The sequence below is a fragment of the Castanea sativa genome, chromosome 2, assembly GCF_040712315.1.
Source record: "Castanea sativa cultivar Marrone di Chiusa Pesio chromosome 2, ASM4071231v1".
In the NCBI taxonomy this organism is placed as follows: Eukaryota; Viridiplantae; Streptophyta; class Magnoliopsida; order Fagales; family Fagaceae; genus Castanea; species Castanea sativa.
The window spans coordinates 6,899,805-6,911,868 of record NC_134014.1 but is presented as its reverse complement, the minus strand read 5'-3'; the positions used below and the strand labels follow the sequence as shown (position 1 = coordinate 6,911,868).

Below are 12,064 nucleotides of genomic sequence, written 5' to 3'. Positions count from 1 at the left end.
GTTTCTAAGAAAAACATTAAAACATGTGAGCGTGATTGCATGAACATCATGTAATTGACTAAAGAAAAAATTAACAAGCATAGTATTTGTAGAAACAAATGATCTAGCATGTGAGCATCTCAAGAATATCATATAAATTATTTCAAGAACAACATGTGATTTTTATTCCTTAGAAATCACTATGCTTTTTGTGTATAATATAAGGAGAACGATCAGACAATCCAAAACAATGATATTGATCAAATAAGAAACAAGTTCTTGATCAAGAACCCCAATCTGAATCCAACTCCAAAAGCTCATGCTTTTATGTATAAGCCACACGATGTATTTTTAAACTAATAGGGCGTTTATGACTTATGAGACTTAGATTGAACGAAGGAAATGTTTCTGAAATGGTGGGTACTAGGTACTTACCACATTAAAAATCTAGGCAAAGTTGCAATTTATGTGGTCACCTTTTAAAAGTATGCATGAATAACACTATAAAGAGTCATAAAGTTGCCAAAATGTCAACATTATCAATGTATCCAAAGAAAAGAAAAAAAAGCTAGTCATAATGTTCATTTCTAATTTATTACAGATATCTTAATTGGGGGAAAAAAAAGCAAAAAGAAAAAGAAAAAAAAAAGGTAAGGCTGGCAACACAAGAACAATGAACTTCATTATCTCAGTCGTTGATTAAATAGGTTTAAACTTATTTAATCAAACTTACATTCAAAAAAAAAAATTAAATAAGTTTTAAAAACTTTTTTTTTTTTGGTAGAAATAAGTTTTAAAAACTTTGACATAAGGGATATAGCAAAACACCATTCATGAGAATATTAGCAGAAAGAACTATTTATCATGCAAAACATCTTTCCTAGAAAAACAAAGGCTCTCAAAATGCAACCTAAGCTTGTAAACTTCACAGTTTTTAATCCACATTTCTATTATACTCATGATATATGATACATCATATATGCAAGTCATAGAAGCAATACAATTAGCATTTAGGTCCTTTCTGATGGTGTTCCTTCTTTCTTCCAAACTGGTTTAGTCCCTCTATGTTGGGTTGTAGAAACAAAATCAAGTCCTAGAAACTCAAGCTCCCTTGAAATCATAGTTATCATCCACACAAATATTTTAAGCATCATTACTGGGCTCCAATACAATCTCCCTATATCGACCCAGATCTTTTAAATACTTAGTTGAGTTATACTCTTCTGCATCAGACAGCTCCTCAGAGTATGTCCTTTGAAATTTAGATTGTTGGCATTGTTTTACGGTAGCTAAAGTGTGGGCATCGCCTTTCAGAATCTTTTCAACCTGCATCAAAGCAGTTTAAACCAATCAAAAAACACATGACACATTAGTACCAAATTTACCATTCTTCGCATGTTATGCACTTGCTAATTCAGATTCATAGTAGGGTCAAGAGCCTTGTCAAGCACTTTGCAGCTTCCAACAAGTTCTGTACATTTTCCTTCTTTTTTTCCTCCATGTATATAGAGAAGTAGCCAACCCCAAAATTTTGGAAATAAAGCTTGGTTGTTGTTGTTGTTATGTGTATGGGAAAGACAGTAGTGGGTTATGTTTTTTGCTTCTGGTGGTGCCATAAAGTAGGGCCTATACTTTGTGAATCCATGTCCACCCCTATAACCCCAATGCTTGAAAAGATGAATATGATGGTCTAACTCACATATAGTAGATTTTTTAATATATCATTTTAGATAAAAAAGACATGCCTCACTCATTTGAGGACGATGGATTGAAGACTGATGGATGCACAAAGAAGCTGTCAAGGCCATACAATTCATCTGTTCTGAGTCGTAGGCATCTACAAGAAATGGATCAACAAGCTCCAAGATACAGTTCTTAGAGAGCAAAGGTTTGGCCTGCAACAAATTGTCCAAAAACAGCTTTCATTGTCAACAATATTCCACAATGCAGTCTCAATAATACATGGAATCAGAGCAGAAAGAAGCAGACATACCCACATCACAAGGCTTTGCTGTGAGCTATCCAGAGCTTTCCGTCCAGTGATGAGCTCTAAGATTAGTACTCCATAAGAATAGACATCAGTTTTCTCATCTACAATGCCATGCATGAAGTACTCGGGAGGAAGGTAGCTGTCATGATTTTGGAGGGAGGAAGGATGTTAAACAGTTGGAAAGCAAGAGCTTTTAAAGAATAAGAAACAGTGTTGAGTTTTGGTATTTACAAACCCAAATGTGCCTTCAAAATTTGATACAGTATGGTGAGTCCATTGATCGGGTAGCCACTTTGCAAGCCCAAAATCAGAAATCTAGATCAAGTTTTAAGTCACACATTAAATCATGAAGACTCAAACTATCAATATATAGATTCTGTAATTGTGTTTTGCAAAAGTCACTTATCATATGGGGTACAGGATAACTTAAAATCTATAGACCTAATTACAAATTAGACAAGTTTATATTTAACTAAAGAGTAATGATAGTCATACTCATACACACCTTATTACATACTCACCGTGCATGCCACATGGACTGAAATCGTGTTTTTAAAACACAATTTCAGTTAAAAATGTGAAATTGTGTTATGAAAACAGAATTTCAAAAGGGAGTGTGCAATAGCAAGTGTGTAATAATATTTTTCGTTAATTAAATAATTCAAACACCATCAATACTCTTGTTTGCCAATGCTGATATACTCGTCAAAAAGCACAGAAATTGATTTTGTCAGTATAGTGCATTAACAAAATTTACTCTCAGATACATTAGAAGCCTTGATGTCTTATTTCATAGTCAAAATCTATAGACCTAATTTTCTCTCAGATTTGATGTCAGTATAGTGCATTAATATAATTTTCTCTCAGATAAATTAGAAGACCATGATACAGAACCAAAAATAGTTGCAAAATGGGATGTTAATCGTTAAATTACATTCAGGTTATAAAGTTACCTGAGGCTCAAAATCCTCTGCAAGCAATATATTAGAAGCCTTGATGTCTTTGTGGATTATTCTCCTATGACATCCCTCATGAAGATAAACAAGGCCCTCAGCAATCCCTAAGGCAATCTTATGTCTGATTCCCCAATCCAATTTCTCCCTTGGCCCTGTCAATAGGCAACAAAGAAATGAACTTACAAATTTTATTGTTTGGGAACTTCAGAGGATTCAAAATTCATAGCTTCATGATGATGAACAAACCATAAAGTATAGATGCTAGACTCCCATGGGGAGACAATTCAAGAACAAGGTGCATCCCCCCTTCAACCCCATACCCAATCAATTTAGCAATATTAGGGTGATCCACATGGACTATAACCCCAAGCTCAGACAAGAAGTCGGCAGTCATTTCTTCTTGAGTTCCTCTTGTCAGTCGTTTAATTGCAACCAGCTGCCCATCTTCCAATGCGCCCTTGTAAACTTCAGCATAGCCTCCCTCCCCAATTAAATTATCTTCATAAAAGACAAACAGAAATTGTTTATCAGACTAGAAATATAGCATTAAAATGACAGAAGAAAAACATTCTTCCTTTTAATCAACATCAGTACAGTTAAAAGGTTAATCTTCACATTCAAAATGCAAATTAATATCTAAAGAAAGTAACTACTGACCATGGCTGAAGTTGTTGGTTGCAGCTTCGAGCTCTGAGAGTGTGAAATTCTTCCAGCAAGATTTGAAGTAGCAAAGTTCACCATCTGTAGAAGGCCTTAGTACTGGAACCATTTCCTCTATAATTCTTTTGCTTTTCCTCCTAGTGAGTTTTGGGACACTTTTCCATTTCTGAAAGCGCACATTTGGTCCTTTCTTCAACATATGAAAGAAGCCATTCCAGCGTGTAGAGGCTCCTGGATCTTGGTTACCTTCTGAGTCAGAAGTACTGGCCCCAGGAGAAGCTGTTTCAGATTCTAAGCTTCTTGAGCTGCCCTCAAGAACTCCTCTAGGAGAGGACTCATACATGCCCCCCTCCATGTCTATTGAATTATATTGAATTTAACACTAGCATTAGTACCATTACAGATGATCCTTAAGTTCAAATACTCACGAATCATGATATCTAAATGACAAATAAAGACAGAAAATTTACCATGAGATGAAAAAGAGTCAGAGAACCCAGCTCGTGGCCTTCTGCCTATAGATGTATTAGCTTCCCATTCTTGATTTTCTGTGTCAATGTCATGAGAACCATTGCTGCACATATAGTCCTCATGTGTCAAAAGGCAACAAAGGATATGACAAAATTCAAAAGAGCCAATTAAGTGCAAATTCAAGGCAACCCACAATTGCAGGTACCAACTACCCAAGTTGGACAAATAAGTAGAAACGGCCAAAATTTTTTTGAAGAAATATCCCAAGATAAAATCAACATGTAATTGATTAGCATTAAGAGGAAGAAAAGGGAAATTAATGGACACTAGACAACAAAGCAACGATGTAACAGTAAAAAACATATCCATTTTGTTAACAAGCTATGACATGTATTACCAAAAACAAAAACAGAAAACCAAACTTAACAAATATTGGCAAAACCCTGTATATAGGAAACAATCATGATAGGTCTAGATCAAACAGTGGTAAGTTTTAAGCCCCCACCTTTCATACAATTCCAAGTTTCCCTTTTCTTTTTCAGGTGTGTTTTCACAAACAAATGAAGCATTATGGAAAAAAAACCATATGCAAGTAAATTTGCCATTGGCTTTTTTTCTTCCTTTTTTTTTTTCAAATCTCTTAGTTAATAACATAAATGTAACCGTCCATATACAATTAATAAAGCAGAGGAACTCATCAATGCAGCCACAAAAGTAGAGGTTAGAAAAAAAAAAAAAAATATCGATATAATTATCTCAACTGTTACTGTGCAATAATACATAAAAGAAACCAACCCAGAAACTTAAAAGCTCAATAAGGAGCCTCAGCAACTACCATGAAGAAGCAGAAGGTTCTCCTTCATTTTCCATGAAACCCCAGAGAGAGAGGGAGAGAGAGAGAGCTCAGAACTCAGAAGCCGAAAGGGAAATGAAAGGGACAAAGCAAGAGAGACAGAGAGAGAATGAAAGTAACGGTTGGCATGAAATGAAATTTGTGTGCCATTCTCTAATAGTATCCACATATGTTTGACATTTCAGCGAATATCCCTGCTCCAATATCGGCTTTCTTTGTCATTGTTGCTTGTCAATCCAACTTCCGTTGCTCTTTTTAGTTTAGAAATAGTAATAATTAAGTAAAAATATCAACTTGAAACTTGAACATCAACATGGGATAAATAAAGCATGTTTAATTTGTGGAGATCTTGAAAAGCTTGTAAGCATGCACGTAGAGACTCTTCATCTTTCACCGTACATGCACAACACAGCTCACTCGGACAGCTTGACTCCCACAATTGGGCTTCCAACACGTGGACTAAGTCTCTCTCTCAAATCAAGCCGTTATATTTGGTGGGTCTCAATTAACTTAACTGGTAAAGTCTCAATTAACTTAATTGATAAAGTCTTTAACGGATGAATAAGAGATTTGAAGTCCAATCATTACTTAAACCAAAAACTGATTGATATCTTGGTCTGATGATATAGAGTATAAGTTGAAACTCAAAAAAAAAAAAAATGTTATATTTGGAATACAAATCTTCTATACTACTTAATGTTCAACCAATCACAAATTGTAATTAGTATAATTTTTTAAAATTTTAAATATTGGCTATTTTTAAGGAAAGTCAAGCAAATTCATTCTAAGCTGTGATTGGTAGAAAATAATATGAGACACAAAAATCGGTACAAAGAATTCTTATTCAAAAATTCTTATTCAGTTGCCACTGCCACGTTTACTAGATCCAAGGCGTTAGGAATACCAAAATCCTTATCCATGATTAGGCAAGGCTATTCTTTCTTTTATTTATTTATTTATTTATATATATTTTTTTGTTAGGTTAACAAATATCCTTAAGGCATTTATTAGTTAACCATGATAGGAAAGTTTTAATACCATTTTGATAGGGAATATAAAAAGCTGTCAAAAAATCACTTGTTTTTTGTCCCATTAATTTTTTTTCTAAATCAATGTCCTTAAAGCATCCGTTAACATTTTTCCTCTTCTTTTTTTATTGTCTTTTTTTTCTCTCTCTCTCATTTGGTAATTTGCTCAGCACCAAGATTTTGGAATTAGGATTTCTAAGATTCTTACGTAAATTCTACCACAAACTTCCTAAAATCATTTTCATTTTAAAATTAGTGGATTGAATTTTGCCATGTAATTAACTATTTCAGTATCTATTTAAATTATTAATAATGTAGCAAAATTTAATCCATCCATTTCAAAAATTAATTGAGAGAATTTCAAAAACTTCACCAAGAAGTTATCCTTACAAATCTAAAATCTAATCCGTAATATATCAAAACTGCCAACCCAAATAAAGAAATTAATTTGTTTCCGGTTTAGCTTAGCTGGATTATGCACACACCCATGTCACAGAAGAAGTGCATTGCCAAAAAGCCTTTCTTGAAGAAGAGAAAAGGCCTAATACCTTTAAGGCCAGATCTCACTATTTTTAAACTGCAAGTGAGGAATTGTTTGTGTCTAAGCCAATATAGCATAAGTACATTACCATCTTAGAATTGGTATCCAACTGACTAGTCATGACTTGAAGAAATAGTCATCAGATGATATTAGCACGTCTAAGTCCATCAAATGTTGAGGGATAACCTTGAGTGGGGCTTGCTCATCTTGGAAAAGAAAATTTTGCAACAAAACTGAAGTCAGATGTTGTTAGATTTCTGAGTTTACCTATTGTTGTTCTAGCAGCCACATGTATAGGAACTCTGGAAGAGCACTGACTGAGTTAGAGGATACTTCTAAACATGAGGCAATTTTTATCAGACACAAAAAATATCCTGAATCACATTGCTAAGATGATGTCAGGCACCTAAACTTAATAGTGCTCGCAACATATATTACTTTAGTTTAGTGATGTGTATTCTTCTTGGTATAATGACACACAGGACAATATCCTAAACAACTAAAGTTTCAGAACACAATAACATGCATATTCACAACCGGGTATGCAATTATACAAGAGTTCAAAGAATAGTTTCATTACACTTTGAATTAGTGTTTAATATATAGAGTAGAAACTGCTAAGAAAACCTATAGTAATAAACAGCAGTGCTTACAAAATGTAATTACAATTTAAGTGTTGGCCTCACAATTTCAGTGGACATTGCGAGTAATCAATCCCTCAAATATAGCATAAAGGTCCTTGTTCTCTTGGCCAAAGATCTCATCAGCCTTCTTTAGAGTCTCCTGAAATATTCCAGATATATAAATAGATGTTGGACACTTCATAAAGTGTTGGTAACAAGAAGAAAATGGAGAGAGCACAAACCTCTTTGGTTTGCTTGTGCGCATTCAATTCCTTAACATTTGCAAGAAAAGCACCAAATTGCTCATAAGACAAACGGCTCCTGATGAAAAGAAGGCAAGGGATCAGATGAACAGCTACTTTATTAGAAAAGCCTAGAACCTTTTTCTTTTGTTGAAAACAAATACACCTAATGCATCTTGAACCCACAATTTCATCCTTAACATTATTCCTTTAAGAGGAGGAGGCACCATTTGAGCCAAAGCTCAATGGCAAGAAGCCAAGAACCAAATCATAAGCACATTAGCACAAAATTCATTTTTGGGGTTCCAAGACTGCTATTGTTTGGTGTTCAAGATTACTTAATAGAAATAAGAAAATCTACTTGAGTTGAGAATGGGAAAAGCTATGCATGATAGGAAAGGAGGTGAAATTTTTTGCCATGGCTCATGAATTATCATGTTACATTTACTTAAATACAAATTTACCGTAGCTCGTGATTTGCCATGTTACATTTTGTTTGAATCAAAATTTGGCAATGGTATGAATAATTGTTATTCCCTATATCCAGATATTTTGTTTGAATGAAAACCTTTGGGTTACCAAAGGACTTAAAAGTTTCGTCCACCTCAGGATTGCAAGAAAGCTGCAAAATGTTGCATTTATGGAATTACATTGCCAAAAGAAGCACCATTTTAGCCACATAATGGATGTGTGATATGAATTCTTGATTTTTGCATAATTTAGACACAAATGTGTTTTTTATAAAGTTACTTCCACCATTCTGGATCTAAAAGCTCTGTGCATTTACCTTACTTGGCGGAAGAACTCTTTCCCATCAACCCGCGTTCTTCCTGAAACAGATGAAATGAGGACAAGTGAAACAGGTTAAATACCCAATAAATAATTTTCCATACGCAATCTTCTTACACAGGTCCATGGGTATGAAAGCGGTACCAGTTTGTGATCCTGTGTCAGAGCTTGATACTGAACTGCGATGGCTCGAGTGCATAGAAGAAACCATTGAAGACCGATCATCAAACAGGCCTCTTGATGATGAAAATGACATTGAATGTCGCCTTGGGGACACAGGTTTAGATGTTCCTGTTGGGGACACCGACACAGATAAGATAGGAGGGGAACCTGGAGGAGTAAGCCGAGGTGTGCTAGTTTGGGATGCTAACAGGAGGCCATGAGATATACGAGGTCTTAAGGCTGCAAGGGTTAGCAAGCAACAAAATTAAGGTTAGAACTAACAAGCTCAGTTGCAGGGTTTTAGATCCATAAGCAATACGACATACGGGCCGCATACAATGCATTAATTCATGCAATACACTTATTCCAATTGCCTAAGGGAAGAAAGTCTTATATTAGAATGCATCCTTTTTAATATGCACATACCATCCGTCTCATGATCCTCTGCAAATGAATATCCTACTTCAGACATCTCACTCCGGACTGAAGGGAATCTAGGAGGTGGAAATGTGGCATCATCTTCTGAAACAAAATAGACAGTCTCTTTCAGATTAATGGTGGCATGGATAAAACTATATACCATAATTTGAATCAAACGCTTTACTTTAAAATGTTTGACAAGTCATTGCATAGCATTAGGATGAAAACATTGGTGTAAGTTTCAGGAGCAAGCATTTTCAACCCACCAAAAAAAAAAAAAGCAGTATGTTTCGGAGCACATTCAAATGTTAAGCAGACATATTTAATAACTTCCAATTTATTTCAGTCATATGAGATATTGCAAAATTTCACAAAGGGATTCAAGAAACCTATGGCTTTGGATGAAATAATTCACTTGTTTTCATTTTTCATTTAGATTAGATGGCAATAATATGCGTAGCTAGTCCTCCCTCACCCCCCAAAATCTCCTCCTTGACAGGTTGATTAGTTTAGACCTCACCCTTTTAAAAGGGGCTCTTTCCACTTGGCCATAAAGGCCAAGAATGAGCTAATATATTTAATTTCAGGCCCAAAAGATTCCTCTGCAGGAATTAAGACCCATTAATCAGTAAGTTTCTTTTCCATGTGCACGCTGTTGGGACATATATCAGTATGTCATGCAAATAGATCACCTAGACTCCACTAGTTTGAATAAAAATCAACACGAAGAAGGAATGCAAGTAATATAGAGGACCTCCAATCTGCGATGTGGAAGATAAACTTGAATGTCTTTGTAAATTAGCAACAACCTCTGGAGCTCCTGCCTGTAAGGAAATACCAGTTTTAGTGCTGACACAACACCAACCAGAATATACTAACACATTCGGCTAGTGTTCATGAAATTGCTACTTTAAGATAGACAAAAACTTCTTTATAAAACTTGGGAATGCTGAGAGAAGATTACTCACAGGATTTTCATCATCCTCTTGAAGTGATTTCATGAGTGTCTTCCTAAAGACCTCCAACTGCACACACATTCGAAACAATAAGAACCCGACCTCCAACAATAAAACCACATTCTACTCTCCTTCAATTATATGTACTCTGTATCAACTCTGTACTTTTCAATAAACAAAATTTCTGCCAATGAGCTCTAGCTCAATGGACACCTCCTCCCCCTTTTAAGTACAAGATTGAGAGTGAGGGTGAAGTTGTGGGTTCAAGAACCAAAAAGCTTGTGTCACTTACCAATAAATAAAAAAGTCAAAATTTTGGAGGAGTCTTTTCCAACTCATTACATGACAAATCATCTACGTATATTTTAATCACGTGACTAGTTAAATAATTTACACAAGGGAAAATTTAGATACAATTTCTTATATGTTGTATTTTAGGTTCCCTAACAAAATTCAATCACGTGACCTTGGAAAGTTGTAACCTAGGAAGCATGGACAATTCAATTAGGGTATCGTATCCATGTCATACCGGTGTCGTATAAGGCTGTTTTACGTTATAATTTTTCAGAAATTGCTCGTGTCGTTGTGCCATACCCGTGTCAGGCCGTGCTTCCTAGGTTTTAACTATATACAAGGAAGTGCAATGGCTACCTAGTAAGTCAATAAACCAAAATGGTTGTGTTGTATTGGTTAGTAAACAACATTGTTGAATTTAGTAAGTTTTGCCTTTTTAATCCATCACATGACTATAAATAAGTCATGTGACTTAAAAGACACATGGATGATCATTTATCCACACACACATTTCTCTTTTTAATCTATGACGTTCGCTCCTAATAATAGCTCTTCGCCATCAGACTAAGACACCAATCCACACATTTTTCTTTTAGATTTATGAAAAAGATTATTTACTTTATAGACCGCTATAAAGCATTTCTTGGTTAAAAAATTTGAATTCTTTATGAATAGAAATTAACGTTTCAATTTCACCATTTAACACCTAAAATAATAATAACAACATCTAATCAATGCCCTCACAAATCTCTTGCAACCATGTTTTCTCTTTCAATTAAACGAAATTGAACATTTAAAAATTTATTGCTACTAATTATTAAGCTTTTAAAAAGAAAACCAATCACTAATTTATACAAAAAAAACAACGAAACCGTCTAAAGCAGTTGCATGAAGTAGTTCGAAACTCTCAGTACCTTGGAGACATCTCGGTTAAGCTTCTTCACAGCATTTGAAAGCAAAGCGTTCTCTTTCACCAACCTCTCCTACAAATTACCACCAAAAAAAATAAATTAATTAAAAAAAAAAAAAATTTTGAAAAACCCAAGTTGATTGGGTCGAGTCGGGTCGGGTCGGGTCGGACCTTGTCGAGGTCGGCTTGGGCGAGTTTATCGGAGACATCGGAGAGGGAGGCGTCGAGGGATTCGACCTGGGATTGGAGGTCGGCGATGAGAGAGTCCTTGTCGGCGAGCTTGGCGCGGAGAGCGGACGACTCAGATTCGAGGGCGGAGACACGTGTCGAGAGGGCGATGGATGTGATTTTGCGGGCCACGTCGAGCTGTTCGAAAGGATCGGAGGGCAGAATTTGCAAGACCTCCTCGGGAAGATCGAAGTTTGAGGAGCCACAATCATCCGACTCATTCGCTAACATTTCCCCACTTTTTGTTTTTGTTTATTCTATTTCTTTTTCTTTTTCTTTTTTTGGGATTTTCTTTTTTTAAAATTTTAATTTTTTGGGGACTGTGGTGAGGTATTATATAGTAATAATAATATTATTATTATATATTAGTACTGTGTATTGGTAGGAACATTTGTTGTTTTTGTTTTTAATGTGATGGTGGGAGAATAATATGTGTGGTTTTGGAACAGGTTTGTGATTGCTGAGTGGATAGGACATGGACACAAGAGACAAAACAGCACCAGTGGTGTGGAAATGACTTGCAAATTACAATCCTGTTTTCTTGTCTTCTTTTAACTTGTTGATGTTGTTGGGCTAATTATATTAAAATTTATTTTTATAGATGATAAATTTACTGTTAAAAGTTACTTTTTTTATTTACCAATTAAAAAATATTGTGAGAATATTCAATTGTTTTAATTGGAACCGTGTCGTCAACGAAAAAATATGTGTCACCTAAATCTTGTTTATAAATCAATTTGATAACTATTGAAAAAAAATTGTCAAAAAATGCGTTTTATTTCTAGTTCTATAAGTATATATACTATAAATGTAAATGAATGAGTTAAGTAATCTTTTTGGGATTGAAATTTTGTTGTTGTTAATTTATGTAACTTTAAAGAGATTTTTTATTTTATTTTATATCTTGTTTTATAAAGATAATTATTATAAAAGCATAAATGAATGAGTTGATAAATTTTTTG

The 12,064-nt window shown here is 34.8% G+C and overlaps 2 protein-coding genes across 3 annotated transcripts; both read right to left on the bottom strand.

Annotated features, from left to right (window-relative positions):
• Positions 1–815: 815 nt before the first annotated feature.
• On the bottom strand, positions 816–4,204 carry LOC142623928 (receptor-like cytosolic serine/threonine-protein kinase RBK2). The gene is made up of 8 exons (XM_075797415.1): positions 4,056–4,204; positions 3,583–3,942; positions 3,172–3,423; positions 2,923–3,077; positions 2,205–2,284; positions 1,973–2,108; positions 1,725–1,874; positions 816–1,305 (listed from the first exon to the last, which is right to left on the bottom strand). The coding sequence occupies exons 1-8, from the start codon at positions 4,165–4,167 to the stop codon at positions 1,123–1,125; spliced, it is 1,428 nt and encodes a 475-aa protein (XP_075653530.1). The 5' UTR covers positions 4,168–4,204; the 3' UTR covers positions 816–1,122.
• Positions 4,205–7,005: 2,801 nt separating this feature from the next.
• On the bottom strand, positions 7,006–11,424 carry LOC142623267 (uncharacterized protein At4g15545). Of its 2 annotated transcripts, none has more exons than XM_075796657.1 (9): positions 11,046–11,424; positions 10,879–10,947; positions 9,683–9,739; positions 9,469–9,538; positions 8,721–8,816; positions 8,277–8,534; positions 8,131–8,173; positions 7,344–7,422; positions 7,006–7,261 (listed from the first exon to the last, which is right to left on the bottom strand). In XM_075796657.1, exons 1-9 carry the CDS (start codon positions 11,331–11,333, stop codon positions 7,169–7,171), a joined length of 1,053 nt encoding a protein of 350 aa, XP_075652772.1. In that variant the 5' UTR covers positions 11,334–11,424; the 3' UTR covers positions 7,006–7,168. The 2 variants fall into 2 exon arrangements, with proteins under 2 accessions (XP_075652772.1, XP_075652773.1); XM_075796658.1 differs by having other exon boundaries at positions 8,721–8,813; positions 11,046–11,409.
• Between the last annotated feature and the right edge of the window lie 640 nt (positions 11,425–12,064).

Excerpts from the sequence above, each read along its gene's own strand:
- LOC142623928 (XM_075797415.1), bottom strand. The coding sequence starts at position 4,167 with ATGTGCAGCAATGGTTCTCATGACATTGACACAGAAAATCAAGAATGG. Across the intron at positions 2,109-2,204 it reads AATTTTGAAGGCACATTTGG|CTACCTTCCTCCCGAGTACT; the intron begins GTTTGTAAATAC and ends AAATCATGACAG. Across the intron at positions 1,875-1,972 it reads AGCAAAGCCTTGTGATGTGG|GCCAAACCTTTGCTCTCTAA; the intron begins GTATGTCTGCTT and ends AATTTGTTGCAG.
- LOC142623267 (XM_075796657.1), bottom strand. The coding sequence starts at position 11,333 with ATGTTAGCGAATGAGTCGGATGATTGTGGCTCCTCAAACTTCGATCTT. Across the intron at positions 8,174-8,276 it reads TGACACAGGATCACAAACTG|GAAGAACGCGGGTTGATGGG; the intron begins GTACCGCTTTCA and ends CATCTGTTTCAG. Across the intron at positions 7,423-8,130 it reads GAGTTCTTCCGCCAAGTAAG|GAGCCGTTTGTCTTATGAGC; the intron begins GTAAATGCACAG and ends TCTTTTCATCAG.